Genomic DNA, 17,907 nt, shown 5'->3' on the forward strand with positions numbered 1-17,907 from the left:
GGTCTTACATCAGCAGACTATTTGTGTGCGACTGCCAGCCCTGGAATAGTTGGCTTCTTCACCTGCGGGATTATCCGAGGTCCGCCGCAAGATCAGTGCTGGCACCATTTGGGTTTGCAAAAGTTTTTCAGTAATCACCAAAATGAAAGGCCCATTTACATTCCAGATCGTCTTACAATGGTCTTCTTTTTGTCTGCATCTTTCATTACAATCAATTTGTCTCGATGAAAGTGTTCACTAAGAGTTCTCAAATAGCTTTAGCTGTGCAATGCAGATGGTAGAAAATAGTTTTGCACATCATGAGTTGTCTGGTGTCAATTTTGCCAACAGGACGGTCTTTGTTGGCTCAAGCAGTTTATTTGTGCCAGTTTAATGTTATCTTGAAGTTTACACTGTCGTATAGTCTTTTAAGCATGACAAGCAATCCACGTTTGTGTGCTTCTTCTGGGACGGCTTTGCTTCCGTCTGGACGGGACCTGGCACTATAATGTCCTGCTTTCCGTTGCCGTCTCCATTGTCACGTCTGACACAGAATGACATGTCTGGCGCTGACACACAATAATTGAGAACCCTCAAACTGGCACATAGGACTATTTTTGTACTTCCTGTCCATGTCTAACAACTTTGCATTGTTAGATAGGTCAATCTTTATGCGTGCCCTGAACTCCGGTTTTGATGTCAGTGTTAACACACGCACGCACATACACACACACGCTATTAACATTTGAACCAATTTTGAAAATGTGAGACGATCCTCTGTAACGACCAATCATGGCTCACCTGTTTCCTGAAGATGAGCCACGGTTGGCAAACTTCGCAACATGATGAGATGTGTTTGAAATCTATGAAATTGCAAAGTCTGGTTGGAATGACCACTTAAGTGCAACCTGACTACTGTCATCTAAAGCACATCAAGAATTTTGAAAATCAGATGATGGTTTCCAGAGAAATTCATCTTTTTGTGATGGCCTTTGATGTAGACAATCTGTCAAAAAATAAATTTGTTCAAATGACAGTTAAACAGCGTAACTTCATTAATACTCAACATACTTCCTCGATCATATATTAGGAAAAAAAAATCTATAAAGATGGTGCCACTTATCACGTTACTTCAATTATCCAATTATTGTTTGCTCTGACACGCGAGGAGATTAGGCAGGGAAAAAAACAAATCATTCTTAACACGCCAATACCAAAAAAGAATTACTTTGGATTGCCTTTTAAACAAATCTGAGTATTGGGCCTTTGCTGTCAATGGCGGAAGAGAGGAAAAATGAATCCTGATTGACTGATTGTATGTACGTAGTTGCAGTAACCCCCGCATGATGCTGCTCTCAGGTGCTGTGCATGTCTTGATGTCGCTCTGCTTCTCTGAGCTGATGTCACTTTGTTCTTCAGACCTAAGTAGTTGAGATTACATTAACAGCTGGTTGGAAGGCCACTCATTTTTTGACTGAGTTGATGAACATGAAAGAAATGAAACTAAATGTGGTCTTTTTTCCTGTTTACCGATCTGTTTTACTTGTGGCCATTAAGTAAAGGGAGCCTTGCATTGTGTTATAACTTGTGACGCATTTTTGTATGCATGGTAATGATGGAATTTTTTTTTTCCCAGCGTGAACACAAATGTAACCAGGGAGAAACAGGCATTGTTTACAAACCCATCAACTGCTTCCAGTCAGAGAAATGGATCAATAGGCGGGGTCATTTTTGGAATGAAGGATAGCTTAATGTTTGATAGGAAGGATATCCTGATGCTTAAAATACATTAGATACAATTCTGAAAAACAAATTCAATGTAGGCTGGTATCAAATCAAGTTAATTCAGTTAGTGTCGTCTTCTTTCCACCCACAGAAAGGCTGTTCAGTTGTGTACTGCATGTGTTCCTGTGCACTGCAGGTGCAAGTCCTGGTGTTTCTTTTCATGCCTCACTTGCAGAAGAAAATCTTGACATGCAAAAATAGCACCAAAGCTATTAGTTGGATAGCATTTTGGCCAGATTTCATTTTTATCTGTCTCAAGGGGCGGCCATTTTGCCACTTCCTGTCTACTGAAAATGACATCACAGGTGCTCAGGAAACGACCAATCACGGGTCACCTCTCTTCTGAAGCTCAGTCATGATTGGTTGTTACCTGAGCAACTGTGAAAGTGGCAAAATGGCCGCTCCTTGAGATGGATAAGAACGGGTGGATTTTGCTACTAACAAATTTTCCACAAAGGCAATATTAATCAGAATGCCGTGTTTAGACTAGTGGGGGCTCATGCATCATATTAGTGTCAAGAAGATTTTTGAGTTGACTTTTGAACCATGTTTTCATTGTTCACCCACTCTGGGAAATGGCCTTTATCTTATAGGACAATACCATGCATTATTTTTCTTGTAAAGAGAATAGAGATACTGATGTAAACCTCTAAATCTGACCTTTGCTGTCTGGTTTCTAGGTGGTTTGTATCCTGTAACATGGTGTAGCTCAGCCTTCAGTGATTCAGGATGTCCAGTAGCTCTGGCTACCCCTCTAGCCAGGGGAGCTTCAGCAGCGAGCAGAGCCGCTACCCATCCCATTCTGTCCAGTACACATTCAGCGGCCGCCAACAAGTAAGACTTTGCTTACGTTATTTCAACGATAAATGCTTTATTATCTATGTTGAGGTGTACTTTTTGTTGTTGTTCCTGACAAATCAATCTGGATATACTGTGTATAAAGCAGGGTTATTATAGTTTGGGGATTTTCATTATATATATTTTGTTTTGTCAATTATGTTTTCGATTCATTGATGAATTAAAAATAAATCATTCCGTCTGGGGCTGGGCAATAAATCTAATTAATTCGATGAATCATCATTTATCGAATTGTTGAAAATTTGCTAAATCGTGTTTTGGCTTCTGGACTATTTATGGCTGTTTTTCTTATGTTCTGTTACATCCAAATGTTTTTGCAAGTGGCAGAATGCTGCATAGGTGTTTTGCAAGACATGTTTACAATCTACAATAGTTTCCAACTACTTAATTGTGGCATTTAAACACAAACTATGAATGTTAAATTTATGTTAAAACTGATTTAGAATCAGTATACATCATTGTTGTCTGAACATTTTGCACAGGGGTTATTTTTGAATACATGAGCCATTAAATACATTTGTTGGGTTTATTAGATTCAAATCGTAAACGTCCAGTATAATGAAAAATAAATAAATCAAGAATTTATATTTTGGTTATATCGCCGAGCCCTAATTCCATCCAAAATTTCCCTCCCTTTATTATACAAAAACAGGACATGCTCGGTGCACACCTACGTGAATAGAGTTACTATACTGATTTTGAATACGCTTCATTTAACTCCAGCACTCTGCTATTATAGGTTGGTTTGCTCAAATAAAGTGAGTATTGGACATGGGTTCCAGCTTTTTGGAAATCTGATTTCCTAGTATTTTACTTCCACCGAAAGTTTCAGTGGTTCATTTCTGGGCATTTGCATTGTTTGCTTACATCTGGAACAAAAGTGGAGTTTGGTAATATTTCCTGTAACTGTGTTTGCTTGTTCAGGTTTTTGTGAAGGTCATGGCATGCTGATAACTAATGTCTTCTTTTCAGTTTATTTTTGACTATAAACTTGGTGAATAAATTATAATTTGCAACATTGTGCTCATTTCTGTTGTATTTTTTTTCTTTAGGAAACTGTATAAATGTGTATTTTTCACCTAAAATGGACATTATTTCATGTTTTCCATCATCTGAGTAACATGTATTATAATTTCTTCAAACTTTTTGGGGCGATGTGGTTTCTGTACGTCAGCCCAGCATGTGCTGTTTCGATTTCCTCTTAAAATTGTTGCCCCTCACAAAATGATGGGACTGGCTTGAGTCCGCTGCGACCACATCTGTACATCTTGATTGTCGTAGTCTCAGATTTTCTTCGGATGTCGTGGGATTATTGCCCTCCAGATTACCCACTATCCTACGGAATAACCGTGTGCTATTAAATGGTATCTGACACAACATGGCCTTTTTATTTTTCTGCAGTTATCGTTTTAATTTAGTCTTCTTCTTTTTTAAGCACAAATTTGATCTCACCTTTTATCTCTTTCTTAGTCTTCAATGTCAAAACAACAACAACAACAACAACATATTCATCCATCTGTCTACCAATTTTCTATGTCGCTTATCATGGTCACAACAAGAGTTAGTCTGTATGGGCTGACATGATGCTAAGTGTGGAATAATATACTTTGGACGGATCACCAGAGTGATTGTAATTAGCACGTTGAGTGGGGATTTTCATGTACACAGTTTCTATGTACAGGAAGTCTATTGCAACCTACAAACATGGAAGTGAGATGAGGTCATACTGGCTTGTTGGCTCATTCGCAGTATCAATAGTTGAGTCTTTCCGCAACCATTCTTTCAGAACTCATGATTTATTAGGGGGCTTTCCAACAACATGGTCTGATCCAACATCATAAAAGACCTTTAGACACACTAATGGTTGGAATGTAGTCAAAAACATTTTTCCCAAGTGGTTTTCAAATGAAGTAGTATTAAGCAGCAAAGGTAATGCATGTTAAAAATGTTTGTGACGGCCTTGTGTGTTGCTTTCAGGATTTTGCCGTCCCAGATTATCGAACTCACATGCAGGATCCGCAGGGTCGACGAAGACCGTCTTTACTATCTGAATTCCACCCTGGGACTGAAAGGTAAAGGTGACTCCTGATATATCTCGCCTGTTGGATCAGTAGAGCGTTCATGCGCACAATGTATGCTTTCTTTAAAAACAATAAAATAAAATATTGTCTGTAGGCCTCCAGAGAGACGACATGGTTACGAACAGCAGTTCCACTCCATCACTAGTCAGGCAGAACATGAGGCACTGGAGACTAAGCGCCCACGTATGGACTCTATTTCTGAGGCCCACATCACCCGTACCTCTTCTGCCGGGGGTATTCTCTTGCCCATGCACCATACACTACAGGATAGCCTCAGAGCCACAGGAGAGGGGAAAAAGGTAAGATCTCTTGCTATTTACCAAACGTGTCAAACGTTTCTCTTGTTGACTGCGGAGATTTGTATTATTTCGTAATTGACAAAATTTTCCTGCAGCTGCAGGTTGCGCAACAGCATTATTTATTTTTGCGTTCAGAAGGTCTAATGATGTATGCTTAAAAAACAAAGTGAAAGTACACTAACAATTATGGCTAGCACGACTTCTTTCATTTCAGACTATTTCTTCATATTTCATGTTATACAATAGCTTTATCAAGTTGATCTATTTTTTTTTCCCCCCCAGGAGTCGCCGTTCACTGTGAAAGTGGAATGCCCTTCCCCAGCAGGACCGACGTTGCACCTTGGGGAAGAGCATGACACATCTCCTTCCAAGCTGTCCAAGGAGGAGCTGATCCAGAGTATGGACCGTGTGGACAGAGAGATTGCTAAAGTGGAGCAGCAGATTTTCAAGTTGAAGAAAAAGCAAGTCAGTTGTCCAGCTGGCTTTATTGTGTCTTAAAATGCAAGAGAAAGTGCTTTTGTATTATTTTAGTAAGGAGAATAACTTGGGTTGGGCGAGTAGGCCTGTCATGCTCTCAGCACTCACGATGGCAGCCAATTAGAAGAGTAGAAAATTGCCATTCAATTCATGCAATTTTAAAGAAACATGCTATATTTTATTGGCATATATAGGTCTTTGTCATTGTTTTTTTTCGGGCGGGGGAAGGGAGTGGTAATGTAGCAAAAGTACAAGTGGTATCGGTGACTACGCAAGAGTTAATGCTCGTACTGGTATCGATCTGAATAAAAGTAGTATCAAACATCCCGAACAATAACAGTTTATTATGGCTTTGAAAGCAAACATTGGTACATACTTTACATGATATTGAGTTAACTTAGCAAAACAACTTTTTGAAAAACGTTTTTGGGTATAGAAATATACTTTTTTTCCTGATGAAAGAAGAGACTCTAATCTTTCTTTTGGTAGGTTCCATGTTTTTATAGCAGTAGAACACAATATTCTGTGGGCCTTGCAAAATCAGTCAAAATCCAGTAAAGCAGCCGGGAGCGAACAGGATTGCTTTAGTGAAAATGGCTGGGAGTAAATGAGGTTAAGTTAATTTAGATCAGATGTTGAAAGTTTTGTATTGATTGTATTGATGTACATTTTCCGTTGTACACTATCCTAGTTTGAGAGCGCTAAAATATTTTCAGCAAAAAAAAAGGTGATGTAATCTGTTATTTGTATTATGATTTACACATCATTATTATTCATTTTTTATTATTTATTGACAACTATATTTGTAATAAGCAATAATATACATTATTCATTCAACAACAGGAATGTGCATAAATTGCTTCACTTACTTACTTCTAGGTCATGGGAAGACTAGTTATTTTTTTAAATCCATTTTGTCTCTTGGTTAGTCCTGCTATCTGTTTTGGACTTCTCCATCATTCGATCGGAATGTGAGATTTTTTTTTTTCTGTGAGAGAATACATTTAAGTGTGAATTTCCCCCACATTTTCAGGGATTTATTTGGTTGAGGCATTTCAGGAACTCCTAATCTCAACCCTGTAACTTGGCTGTGTACATAACCTTTAGTTTGTAAACATTGGCCAACCAAACATTTACCAGTCCAACCTGTCTCAAATCACCAACATGACCTCAGTGGCTGAACTCTTGAGTTTTTGTGTTTTGTACATGAACCAGCATGTGAGAGTAATGTGGTTTTGCTCTTATCGGAGGTTAAGATCATATCACTGTAGGGCAGATGGAAAATCAACTCCATTTGGGCCCTGAATAGAAAAAAAGAGACAGCTTCATGTATTGGTCTTGTCTTATTTTGTGTACTTTTTCTGAACTTGATGTTTTTATATTGTCGCTGTTGTTTCCTAGCAACAACTGGAGGAGGAAGCAGCAAAGCCTGTGGAGCCAGAAAAGCCAGTGACCCCTCCCCCAGTGGAACACAAGCACCGCAGCATAGTCCAAATCATCTATGATGAGAACAGAGTGAGTTGTCTGTTTTGAATACCAAGACGTATTAGCAACAAGTATTAACTCCCCACAGTATTGACCTTTGTGAACTGACTCTGCGGCAAATTGTGCACGCCAGCACGCCTTCTGTATTTCATCAACAAACATTATGATGTTACAGAGAAAAATCCTTTTGTCAGTCTCAGTTCAGTTCTCCGTGTTCATTTATTTAAGTTAGGAATTAGGAAGTTTAAAATAAAGCGCACTGACAGACTTTGCTGCGTGTTTGAGCTGATCAAGGAGAAAGGTTACTATAGTTCATGTGACACACAATGTTGCAGGAAGACACACCTTTCTTCCTTGTCAGCAGTTAACACTTTAGACTGGCCAAGTATAGAGCGTTTAGGTTTTTTTGTCCCAGATTTGAGCATTTTAGTTCCACCACATTTTAAAATTCTATTTCAAAATTGATATAAAAATTTACCATATTTTACTTGAATGTCTGTTGCCTTAACTTAATTTGCCTTTGTTACAGCAAACCCACGAACACGCCCGTGATGGGTGCAAATCCGTGATACAGAGAGACCATATATAAATAAAATTATATACATAATTTAATTCCCCCACAAGCTTTAAACACATTAAAACACACATTTTAAAATATGCATTAGCACCTGTTCCTATTCTCTTGGTGTGAAAAAAATGCACTTTGAGGAAAAATGATTGCTTAAAAATCTGCGATTTAGAGGGGATTCACTGCATTTCTGTCTAGCTGACCATTTATCTTCTAATTTTGTTTGTTCAGTATTGCAATATTTCTCCTACTTTCTAGAAAAAAGCTGAAGAAGCCCATAAAATACTAGAAGGTCTTGGTCCCAAGGTTGAACTGGTATGACACTAAATGATGTGTAGTACATTTTGTAATTCCTAACTCATTAGTACTTTATCAATGACTGTATTTGAATCTTTAATTATGTCTTTCTCTACTGCCTAGCCCCTGTACAATCAACCATCAGACACAAAAGTTTACCATGACAACATTAAAACGTGAGTATCCGCAATTGTACATTACAAACCATCTGGGTCTTTATTATTACAAAATAAATACAGCACACCTTATGTTTTGTTAGAGAAGGAAATGTCTCAGCTGATGAAAGTGTTAAGCTCAGTGTGAAAAAACTCACGTGACCTTTCAGTGCAATTGGATTTGTCCAGTCACCTGATTAATTTGGCTAATAGGGATAGTAAAGGAAAGTGAAAGACTGGATGTGACTGTTGGTTATCTATGATTAAACAAACAAAACAAAACTGTGTACCACGACAGTGGCCCATCTGACTCTTTCTTTCAACCACACATTCGCCTCAATGTCCCTTGCAGGCCATGCTTTCGGGGTGAATTCTTACCATTGTTGGATATTGAGAATTTATAGTCTTATCTTCCTAACGTAATTTTCATGAGCGCACTTGCTGAAGAAAATTCAACAAAAAATAATGAATGTGTTGTTTCTCTATAGCAATCAAGTCATGAGGAAGAAGCTGATTCTGTTTTTTAAGAGGAGGAATCATGCTCGTAAACAAAGGGTAAGTGTTTCTGCTTTTGTTAGGCAATTTGGAAAGTCCAGGGGTTTGGTAACCTCATAATTTTGGCATCACAAATGTTGGTTGTATGACTTTTTGGAGAGTAATGAGGTCAACAAAAATGGTGTGGTCGACGTGTGTGTGCTCCAACTTGTTCTTGTCAGACAGACTGTTGCTGTTTCCAATAAACTGTAATGCAATTATATCAGAAAAACATCACATGGAGGACCTTTTCTCTACAGCTGCACTCAAATGTTACAGTGAACATCACCTCTCTTAGAGTATCAACAATTATGGAGCGCTTATGGCCTCATGCCAAGAGGAAAGAGAGTTGTTTGTCTCTGGCTCTAGTGTGGAAATGTGGGAGCATTGTCCTCCCGATCCAAATTTCTTTACATGTCTCCAACGGTTAAGCCTCTGGAAATTAGATTTCAGTGTTGTTTTACATATTGCATGTAAAATTGGATTTATAAACAATTTGGCAAATTTAATATTTTTTCAAAAATCTATGCTTTTTGGTCAGTCCTCACTTGTGGGTGTCATTGTTATGAGTTATTCATCAATATAAAGTTTTGACAATTTTGATGGACCAATGTTAATGGTTGAACAAACATGCAATTTTTGGCATCTCCTGAAAAGTGACAATTTTGGAGGTACAAGGTGTTTGCCTGAAACAAGCGAAATATTATTTTGTCAGGACAGGGAACTCGTATACAATGTTTTTTAAATTGCTTTCTGGTGCCGTATGAGAAAAGGCTTGTATATAAAAGAGCAGTACAAACCCTGAGTCAACATGGTTCTTAACTTGCGTTCTTTAAAAAAACAAAACAATAAAGAGCCAGTAGTGACAATCCACTCACATCCATTAATTATTTCAAGTTTATAGTTCTTGTCTTGATTTTTTTTTTGCCTTGTTGCTACATACAATGATTTACTTTGTGTACTGTAATAATTAAGGTAAATTAGGTTGCCTTTATTTGCATTTTTTTGCTATTTTACGTATTTTAGCAGTAGCTCCCACGAAATTTGATGTTGGCGCTTCTTTAAAACGGTCTATTATTTTCTCCCACAGGCTTGTCTACCTACATGTGTAGGATTTTTATTTATTTATTACCTTACTCACAATGGACAAAAAATGTTAACCATGCTCTTGGCTTGGTTCAATCCATTGTTTAAAACCTTTTTAAGACCCGAGGCTCAGTATTTGATTAGTTCTCATGCTGTGTACTCAGGAACAGAACATCTGCCAACGCTACGACCAGCTGATGGAAGCTTGGGAAAAAAAGGTGGAGCGCCTTGAGAACAACCCCAGGCGCAAAGCCAAGGAGAGCAGGACACGGGAGTACTATGAAAGGCAATTCCCTGAGATCCGGAAGCAGAGAGAGCAGCAGGAGCGCTTCCAGAGGTGAAAAGCTTTATATACACCATTGCTGTGGTACAGTATTCATTTTTGCCAAAGGAACTATCTGGGGCTTTGAACCCTTTTGCCTCGAGGCTTCCCCTCTCTACAGTGTCTTTTCACAAGAAAAGGGTGGAGTTGTTTTCATACGGAAGCACATAATTTAAGCTTATAATTGCTTTGCTTGGCTATGGGAATGCAAATTACTGTACTTCTGTACATTTGATTGGTTTAATGGTTGCCACGTCCCACACACTTATATAAAATAATATTCTCCTGTGTATTTAATGAAAAATTACATGCAACACCGGACTCAACTAAAACAACAATTGCACAAGCATAAAATTAGATTGTCGAACAATCATCTAATGTCAACTTCTTACAAGGATTTAATCACAACCAGATGAGTTTCCTCCTTTGACTATGATGGGTTTCCATGTTGTGTAAAATGTGTGTTCTGCAAGAAACAAATATAAAAATGTAATTTCCCTCATTATATGCCTTTTTTTATTTTTTACTAGGGTTGGCCAGAGAGGAACAGGTCTCTCTGCAACAATCGCTAGAAGCGAGCATGAGATTTCTGAAATTATTGATGGCCTTTCTGAGCAGGAGGCGAGTAATTTCATGATCTACATCTCTTTTATGCGTACTGTTGGTTGAAATACAAACCTATATAGTGATTTTATATTTACCATTTCTTTTCAACTGGTGATTTTTGAAACTTATATTACATGTCTATGCTTGACAGAACAACGAAAAACAGATGAGACAGATGTCAGTCATCCCTCCAATGATGTATGACTCAGAGCAGAGGCGAGTGAAGTTCATCAACATGAATGGCTTGATGGATGACCCCATGAAGGTGTACAAAGCCCGACAGTTCATGAATGTTTGGACTGAACACGAGAAAGAGATCTTTAAAGACAAGTGAGTTTTTGTGGTTTTATTACAAGATGCCACAGACTGTATTATATATATTGAGATTCTGGACTATTACTCATGTAACGTGTATTCTTTCTGACTACCACTGAAACTCGGTACTACAATTGGCATCAGCCATTGTGGTGACAAAGTCACCCTGAGGCCCGCAAGAAATGTTGTATTACATAACTTTATTTAAATTGATTTGAAATGGGAGGAGAAAAGTCAAATTCTTCCATTGTTATCTGACTAAAAGCGAAGGTCTCTTCTTATTTATTTTTGTACAAGTGAAGTGAATGGTTCAGTAATTGACACAAACATGATCCCTTTGTTGAAATTCTGACCGGGTCTTCACAATGGGTTCATAGCGAACCCATTAGTGACATACATAGAACCTGAGCCGTGTTTCCGTTTTGCCCTCAACAATAATAATGGCTTCTCTTGGCAGGTTTGTCCAACACCCGAAGAACTTTGTCCTGATTGCTTCCTATCTAGAAAGAAAGGTGAAGAAGAGACAGTTAATATTACACATATGAGACATGAAGGGTGTCCAAGCCCTTGCTTGAATAATTTAACCACTAGTGTCAGTATCATGTCTTCATATGTACATGCTTTTCTGTAATTTTCAGTGTGTTGCTGACTGTGTCCTGTACTACTACCTGACCAAGAAGAACAACAACTACAAAACGCTGGTGAGACGCAACTACGGTAGACGGCGGGGAAGGAACCAGGTAATCTTGTGTATAATGTCATTGCTCTTGTGTTCTAGCATGTTGTTTATGAACTGTTGACTATTGCAAAGCACTCCATCCTTCCGAAGTTTTTTTCTAAATAGTTCTGTACTATTTACTGTACTAGTGGTGCTCTGATCAATCGGGCAATTTCCATGGAAAAGTATGTGATCGATATATGTCGATCAATGCCTTTCATTGCCAAGCACCCACAACTCGTATTTTGCAGCCTGCAGCGTAGCATCACCTCCCCCTTTCCTTAACTCATTCCCTGCCATTGACGGCTATAGACGTCAAAAATTCATTTGAACTATTTCTATTGGTTAAAAAAAAAAAAATCCACTTTTGTTAACAAGAGTATGAAAACCTATCATTTTTTTATTGTACATTTAGAACAGATATAAAATTTGTGATTAATCGTGAGTTTAACTATTGAAATCATGCGATTAATTACGATAAAAAAATTTAATCGACTGCCCCCCCCCCTAATTTTTAATAATCTTTATTTTATTTTATTTTTTTTATGAATTTATGGCAGTGAATGAGTTAAAGTGTATGTATCGCGGTATTTTAAGCCCTTCCGCAGTTAACTATAGGCATATAATGATTCAATCTTACTTTTGACACCATAGCAATGTAATTTTTTTAAATGAAATATTAGGTATTTTGCTGGCTTTTTTTTTTGTTTTTACGTGGAAGTAAAACGCCCTGTTCAGTAAAACCCCGCCTCTCCCAGTGTGGTTGCCGCGCCCCTCTTGTGCTAGCCGGCTGCTGTGCGCACAGCCCACAAAGCTCTGGGGTGCTCCTCTGAGTCGCCACGCAAGACTGGCCAGCCCTAGCAGTACAACCGCGTCTTCTTTAAATGTAATTGGATGGATATTCAATTCAATAAACAATTGAAACAAAACGGCCCTTTGCCGCAAGAAATCGTAGTGGAGGAGGAGAGAAAGAAAAGAAGAAGAAAAAAATCCCTGAGGGAAACGCAAACCTGGGACCTTGTGCTTACAGGGTGAGCGCACTAACCACTACACATTTGTTCAGTTAGGTTGAACAGCGCAGCAATTTTAGCGTATCAGCCATCACGGAACCTTTCTGGGAATATAAGACGGCCAATTGTCATTGAACTTTGGCATCACAAATGTGAAGGATAATTGGTGCTTTGAATTCATTTGGACAGGATGTTGACTGATAAAGGCTACTTTTATCACTATCCTGCGAGCATGGAAGTCTCAGAAAGTGGGTGTGTGTTTAGTCCGCATAAGTGGTGCGGGGGAGGGTCCGCATCTGATGACGTCATAGAGTGAGCACCCGCTCGTTTTCTCGGGTTGGGAGGGGCTGGTGCTTGGAGAGCAGAATGACCTAGAATTTCTCATAGAGGGGCAAACACACACTTTGGTGATGTTTTTGGTGGGGAATTAGCATTTTAATATGGCTAAAAGCGCCAAACCAAACCAACATGCATGCATCAACATTTTTACCAAATTTTCTGGCATGTTACAGACCAAACCAGTAACTGAATCCAAATATGCAACAAAGCCAGCACTGGCTGCTAATCGACTGAGTGCTGCCGCTCTTGTTTTCCATTTCCTCGTCTTCACAGTTCTTATGAGAGCAAAACTCCCCCCACACTCATATGAAGCTGCTCAGTTGGTACAGCCCAGCCATCTGACAGGCCCCAAAACTCACTGGGCTGCTGTGAGTGCCAATCAAAGAGGACCGCTAAACAGGGATTACCTTGAATGACCCCGCATAGATTAGTGCATTCATGTGAGATGGCCAATTCTTTCGGCTGCTTAAGTGGCCTGATGACACGCTTTCCCGGAATATGTGCGGCAGTGCCTTGGCCCAGCAGCCCTTCTAAAGAGCTCTACTATGGCACGGTCCTGCCCCTCTCTCACAGCTATGGAAGCACATTTACAACACCAGTAAGCCTTTTAACTTCAACAGATGAGCCCGCAGGTATGTTGATTAGCTTTGAAACCACCTTAACAAACTTAGTCGGTGTATTTCCTGACTCCCGAGTCTTCTGTTGTTTGGCTGAAGTTTTTATTTTGCTGTTGCAGATCATAGCAGACATCTTTGGGCTTCTTGAAAGTCCAGTGTAGCTATTTTTAGACTGGTTTTCTAGGAAACTTGCAGACAGGTCCCGTCGTGAAATGTTGTCATGTGCACTCGTTGCGCTAGGAGTTTGAAGAAGACCATTGCACACTTCCTGAGTGAAAATTACTTAAATATTACTGTCACTCTAGTATTCAAAGTCTACATGCTTGTGGAAGCAGACAGGCCACACCCCCAATGTGTCTAAACTCAAAAGCTGCATATTTCTATGTGATGGTAATCAAACGTGCCTAATTATCAATCATCTTGTATGACTTGTTTCTGTGTATAATCTTTCGTCCTCCAAGTTTGCTGATTGAAGTTATCTTACCCTCTTTGACTGTGCCCAACTTAACAAAAAACATTCTAAACTCTAACAGTCAATGCCAGTTTCTTTGCACTAGGGCTGTAGTTATCGATTATTTTAATAATCAATCTGCCGATTATTTTGTTGATTAATTGTTGAATCAGATTTAAAAATGTTTTAATATATATATGCTTTATTCAAAAACAGGACAGTATTTCAAATTGATAGAAATTGGACAAACATAAATTAATGGTCGGTGGTTTCGTCAGAAAATTGGCAAAAATGTTGGTCATTGTTTTCCCAAAAAAGGATTTGGCCAATTTTAAATGTAAACAAAGTCTCTAAACGATTAATGCATTATCAACATTTATCAATTTGTAATTGATTAGCTGTTGATTACTTGTTGCACCATCGAATATACAGTACATTTCTCAAATCTGTTCAAGCTGTGCGTGGGAACCATCCAGGTCGACCTTAACCGAGAATATGAATGAAATCTCAAGCCACCATTTCTTATTCAGTCTTTGGTTGTATTTTTAGCAAAGCAACTCCTGCAGTTAATTGGGCATCACATTTCTTTTTTTTTTACAGTTTTGTTAATGCATATTGTCAAAAGAACATTCTTAAATTCTGCTTCTTGTGATTTTGTTTTTCTTTTTAATGCATACAGTGAACAACTTTTAGCGTGTTCGTAGTTGCAAGAAGTGGCGGCTTCCCTACTTTGTACAAGTTATTAGGAATAGGAAGACTGTCATGACATACTTTGACATAAAAAAAAAGAAAAGCAAACAAGACTTGTGAATCAGCAAAACTGAAAAATAGTCCGTCTCGATAGGAAATGTCGTCATTTAAAAATACTGAACCACCACCTCACCACAGAGTTAGATTTTGTCTCACATCTGTGTAGAAGCCCTTTACAGAATGTTGGAGAAGAAGCAGGAATGCCACAGTTCTCAAATCGCCCCCAAAGCAAACACATGAGCACTCAATGAGCCAACCAAAACAGCATCCCACTGAAGAACAAGTATTGTGAGAACATCTTAGTCTTTGAACAGACTGCAAAATATTTCTGAATTGTCAAGTGCCAAAACATACAAGCTGTTATTGACAGGAAATGAATAGAGGTAATGTCCACGTACATACATTAACCTAGAAACTCAGCTTGTCATTTGACTTTAAGATACAAGTACCGAACTTGTTAACACAAATTCAATACATCTGACACAAGGCTCCTAAACATGGTTAAGTCGGTATAATATGTTCATTTGACTAATAGCGTGCAGATGATGGCGAATGCAACTGAAACAGATCATACTGTACTGCTCCTCTTGCGTTCGACTATTGCTGTTGTTGATCATTCACAAAACTCAATTTTAATTAAGACTGAGTTTTCACCGAATCGCTTTGGAAATGAAATGTGTGTCACCCTCGACCTACATTCTCTTGGCTCAGCACACGTCTACGAAACTTTGTCTGGAGACAAGCCCATCAATTGTTAGACACACCTTTAAGAAAGTATCTCTGTTGTAATGGAAACACAAATCCCGGCTGTGCTCGTATGACGCACAAACAACTGAGCAACCAACATTTTAGTGGGCGGGGGAAAACTCTTATGTGGGCATAAACACTTAATGAGAAGGAAAGAGAATAATACATCTTAAACTCTTTTGAATAATTCATGACATCCACTGAGTGCATGAAGATATCAACAACAGAAGTGTTTTCAGACTGGTGAATTTGTTAAGATGTTCTTGTCTGCAAAGAAAGAAAATAAAAATATGTGATGGTAGGGTGATGAATTAATTCCGAGCAATGTATTTGCCATAAGATGGCAGGCTATTTTAGTAATCAAAATAAACGCATGATCTATATTGTGTAAAGGAAACCCTGCAGATTACCTCAATTTTTGTTTTGGTTTGCAGCAAATAACACGTCCTGCACAAGAAGAGAAGTCCGAAGATAAAAACGAAGAGGACAAATCGGAGAAGTCCGAGAAAAAAGAAGACGAGGAAAGGAAAGACGAGGAAGAGAAAGATGAAAAGGAGGAGTCGAGGTGATTTGTGAAAATAGTACATTTGTCCCTGTGCCAATTTAATAGTCGAGAACACGTGTCAAGATCCGGTCCAACATGTTTTCGAGGTTTCTCTGCTCCAACACACCTGATTCAGTGATCAGGATAATTATCAGGCTACTGCAGAACTTGCTGATTAGCTTAAATATGAATCAGCTGTGTTGAACGCCTGAAACCTGTAAGGACCGGACTTTGACACCACTGGTCTAGAAGGTAACACTATCTTACAAATTCCCCAGTTGAGAGGGAACGTTGAGTTAAGTGGTCTAGTCTTTGTCTTTTGACAAATATGTAGAAGTATCTTAATGTCAGGTCTGTTTGTGCGCAATCGGAAAAATATACTTTAAAATGGCTAATATTTTACCTGAATACAAGCAGCTTGAGCTATGGATTACTGCTGCTTAAAGTAGCACTGAAGGGAGATGTGGAATTCTTGGAGTGTTGAGCTCAAATTGGTTAAACTATGAAACAGTTAGCGACACCTATTTTTGATTTTGGCTTGCTGACAGAGGCATGACTCAAAAAAAACAGTCCAAAAGCTTTAATTACCTTAAATGCACCATTAATTACTACTACCAGCAATACCCAAAAAGGATGAACTAAATCCTTTTTTATGATATTTGTATTAACTACAATTTTAGCACTATCAATATTACCTTGTAAGGAGAGTAACACTTTTTTCCCCCTTAACAAAAACAAAATCAAGTGGGGGAGAAATGAAAGAAATTTAACTTTGAGTGTTTCTCAATTATTTTTTGTTGTCTACCTGAAGTGTACCTCTATAGAGGACAATGAGAGCAACACTGTCACCTACTGCAGTAGATGTGCCAATGCACTTCATACTAGTATGGCAAAAAAAACAACAACAAATCTCTGGGGTCACTCTACATGGGGTCCACCCATAATTATACATCCTAGGGGGCGGCCATTTTGCCACTTAACGACCAATCACGGCTCCTCTTGCGACTGTCACATGATCAAACTCAAACATCGCGTCGGGCCCAACCTTTTTGAGAGGCTTGCTTTACACAAATGATTGTGTCTGTACACACAGAATCCCAATCAATCCCAAAAACACTTAAAACGTAATCTTTAAATTACTATCCAGATAATACAATTTGATACCAGCAAATTAAGGGAGCACATAATTTGGGCCCGACCAATACTGATTTATTTAAAAATATCTATTTAATGCATACAATTTATCCCTCCCCAATTCATTTTTAATGGGTATCAACCATAACAATTAAAACAATAAGAAAGTGAACTAAAAATAGAATAAAGTAAAATAGCAACTGAACAAAAAACGACTGTTCCTGTGCATTTTGGCCTCTATTTTGGGGCAGTGTGGTGCCATGCAGACATGGTGTACACACTCAAAGGGAGTGCACTAGAAAGTTACAATTGAGTTATATTAAAATAACTAATTTTTCACACATCGGGAAGAATTTGTGCATTTGCATAGTGTGTGAATATTCGTTATTTCAAGGAAAAACACTCTTGAAGTTGATGCCAACTTCCTGTTAGAATTTGAATGGGATCCTCCCTTCGCTTTTAGCATTAGTGCTAGGCTAGTGATGTTTTAATAATGAAGCATGTTTTGTATTTAAAATAAATATACAGTGGATGTAGTTCTTAATGTTGTGTGTTTAGTTTCACAGTTAACTCCAACTGGGATGTCATTAAACAGCTTAAAGGATACATGGTGGACAACAGAATAACCACAATAACATACGCTACACACTTGCTAGTAGCTAATGCTACGCAAGCAAACTGGTGCATTCAGGGAACTAGCACAGTGTTGCAAACTTTGATTTTCTTTGATAACGTTTTGAGGGGAAAATA

The 17,907-nt window shown here is 38.5% G+C and overlaps 1 protein-coding gene across 6 annotated transcripts in view; it reads left to right on the forward strand.

Moving 5' to 3' along the window:
* Nucleotides 1-17,907, forward strand: part of ncor1 (nuclear receptor corepressor 1) — a 46,127-nt gene that overhangs the window by 2,806 nt on the left and 25,414 nt on the right. For all 6 annotated transcript variants that reach the window (XM_086098270.1, XM_086098271.1, XM_086098268.1 and 3 more), the window contains exons 2-15: nt 2,445-2,598; nt 4,600-4,694; nt 4,798-5,002; nt 5,285-5,467; nt 6,881-6,994; nt 7,791-7,847; nt 7,953-8,005; nt 8,473-8,539; nt 9,769-9,941; nt 10,457-10,547; nt 10,684-10,862; nt 11,305-11,359; nt 11,486-11,587; nt 15,914-16,044. In XM_086098270.1, the coding sequence (XP_085954396.1) occupies nt 2,494-2,598; nt 4,600-4,694; nt 4,798-5,002; nt 5,285-5,467; nt 6,881-6,994; nt 7,791-7,847; nt 7,953-8,005; nt 8,473-8,539; nt 9,769-9,941; nt 10,457-10,547; nt 10,684-10,862; nt 11,305-11,359; nt 11,486-11,587; nt 15,914-16,044 (1,610 nt within the window). In that variant the 5' untranslated portion in view covers nt 2,445-2,493. The remainder of the gene's footprint in view (nt 1-2,444; nt 2,599-4,599; nt 4,695-4,797; nt 5,003-5,284; nt 5,468-6,880; nt 6,995-7,790; nt 7,848-7,952; nt 8,006-8,472; nt 8,540-9,768; nt 9,942-10,456; nt 10,548-10,683; nt 10,863-11,304; nt 11,360-11,485; nt 11,588-15,913; nt 16,045-17,907) is intronic.

Source organism: Leptonotus elevatus, chromosome 16 (assembly GCF_054856555.1).
Source record: "Leptonotus elevatus isolate MCC_2025b chromosome 16, RoL_Lele_1.0, whole genome shotgun sequence".
Lineage (NCBI taxonomy): Eukaryota > Metazoa > Chordata > Actinopteri > Syngnathiformes > Syngnathidae > Leptonotus > Leptonotus elevatus.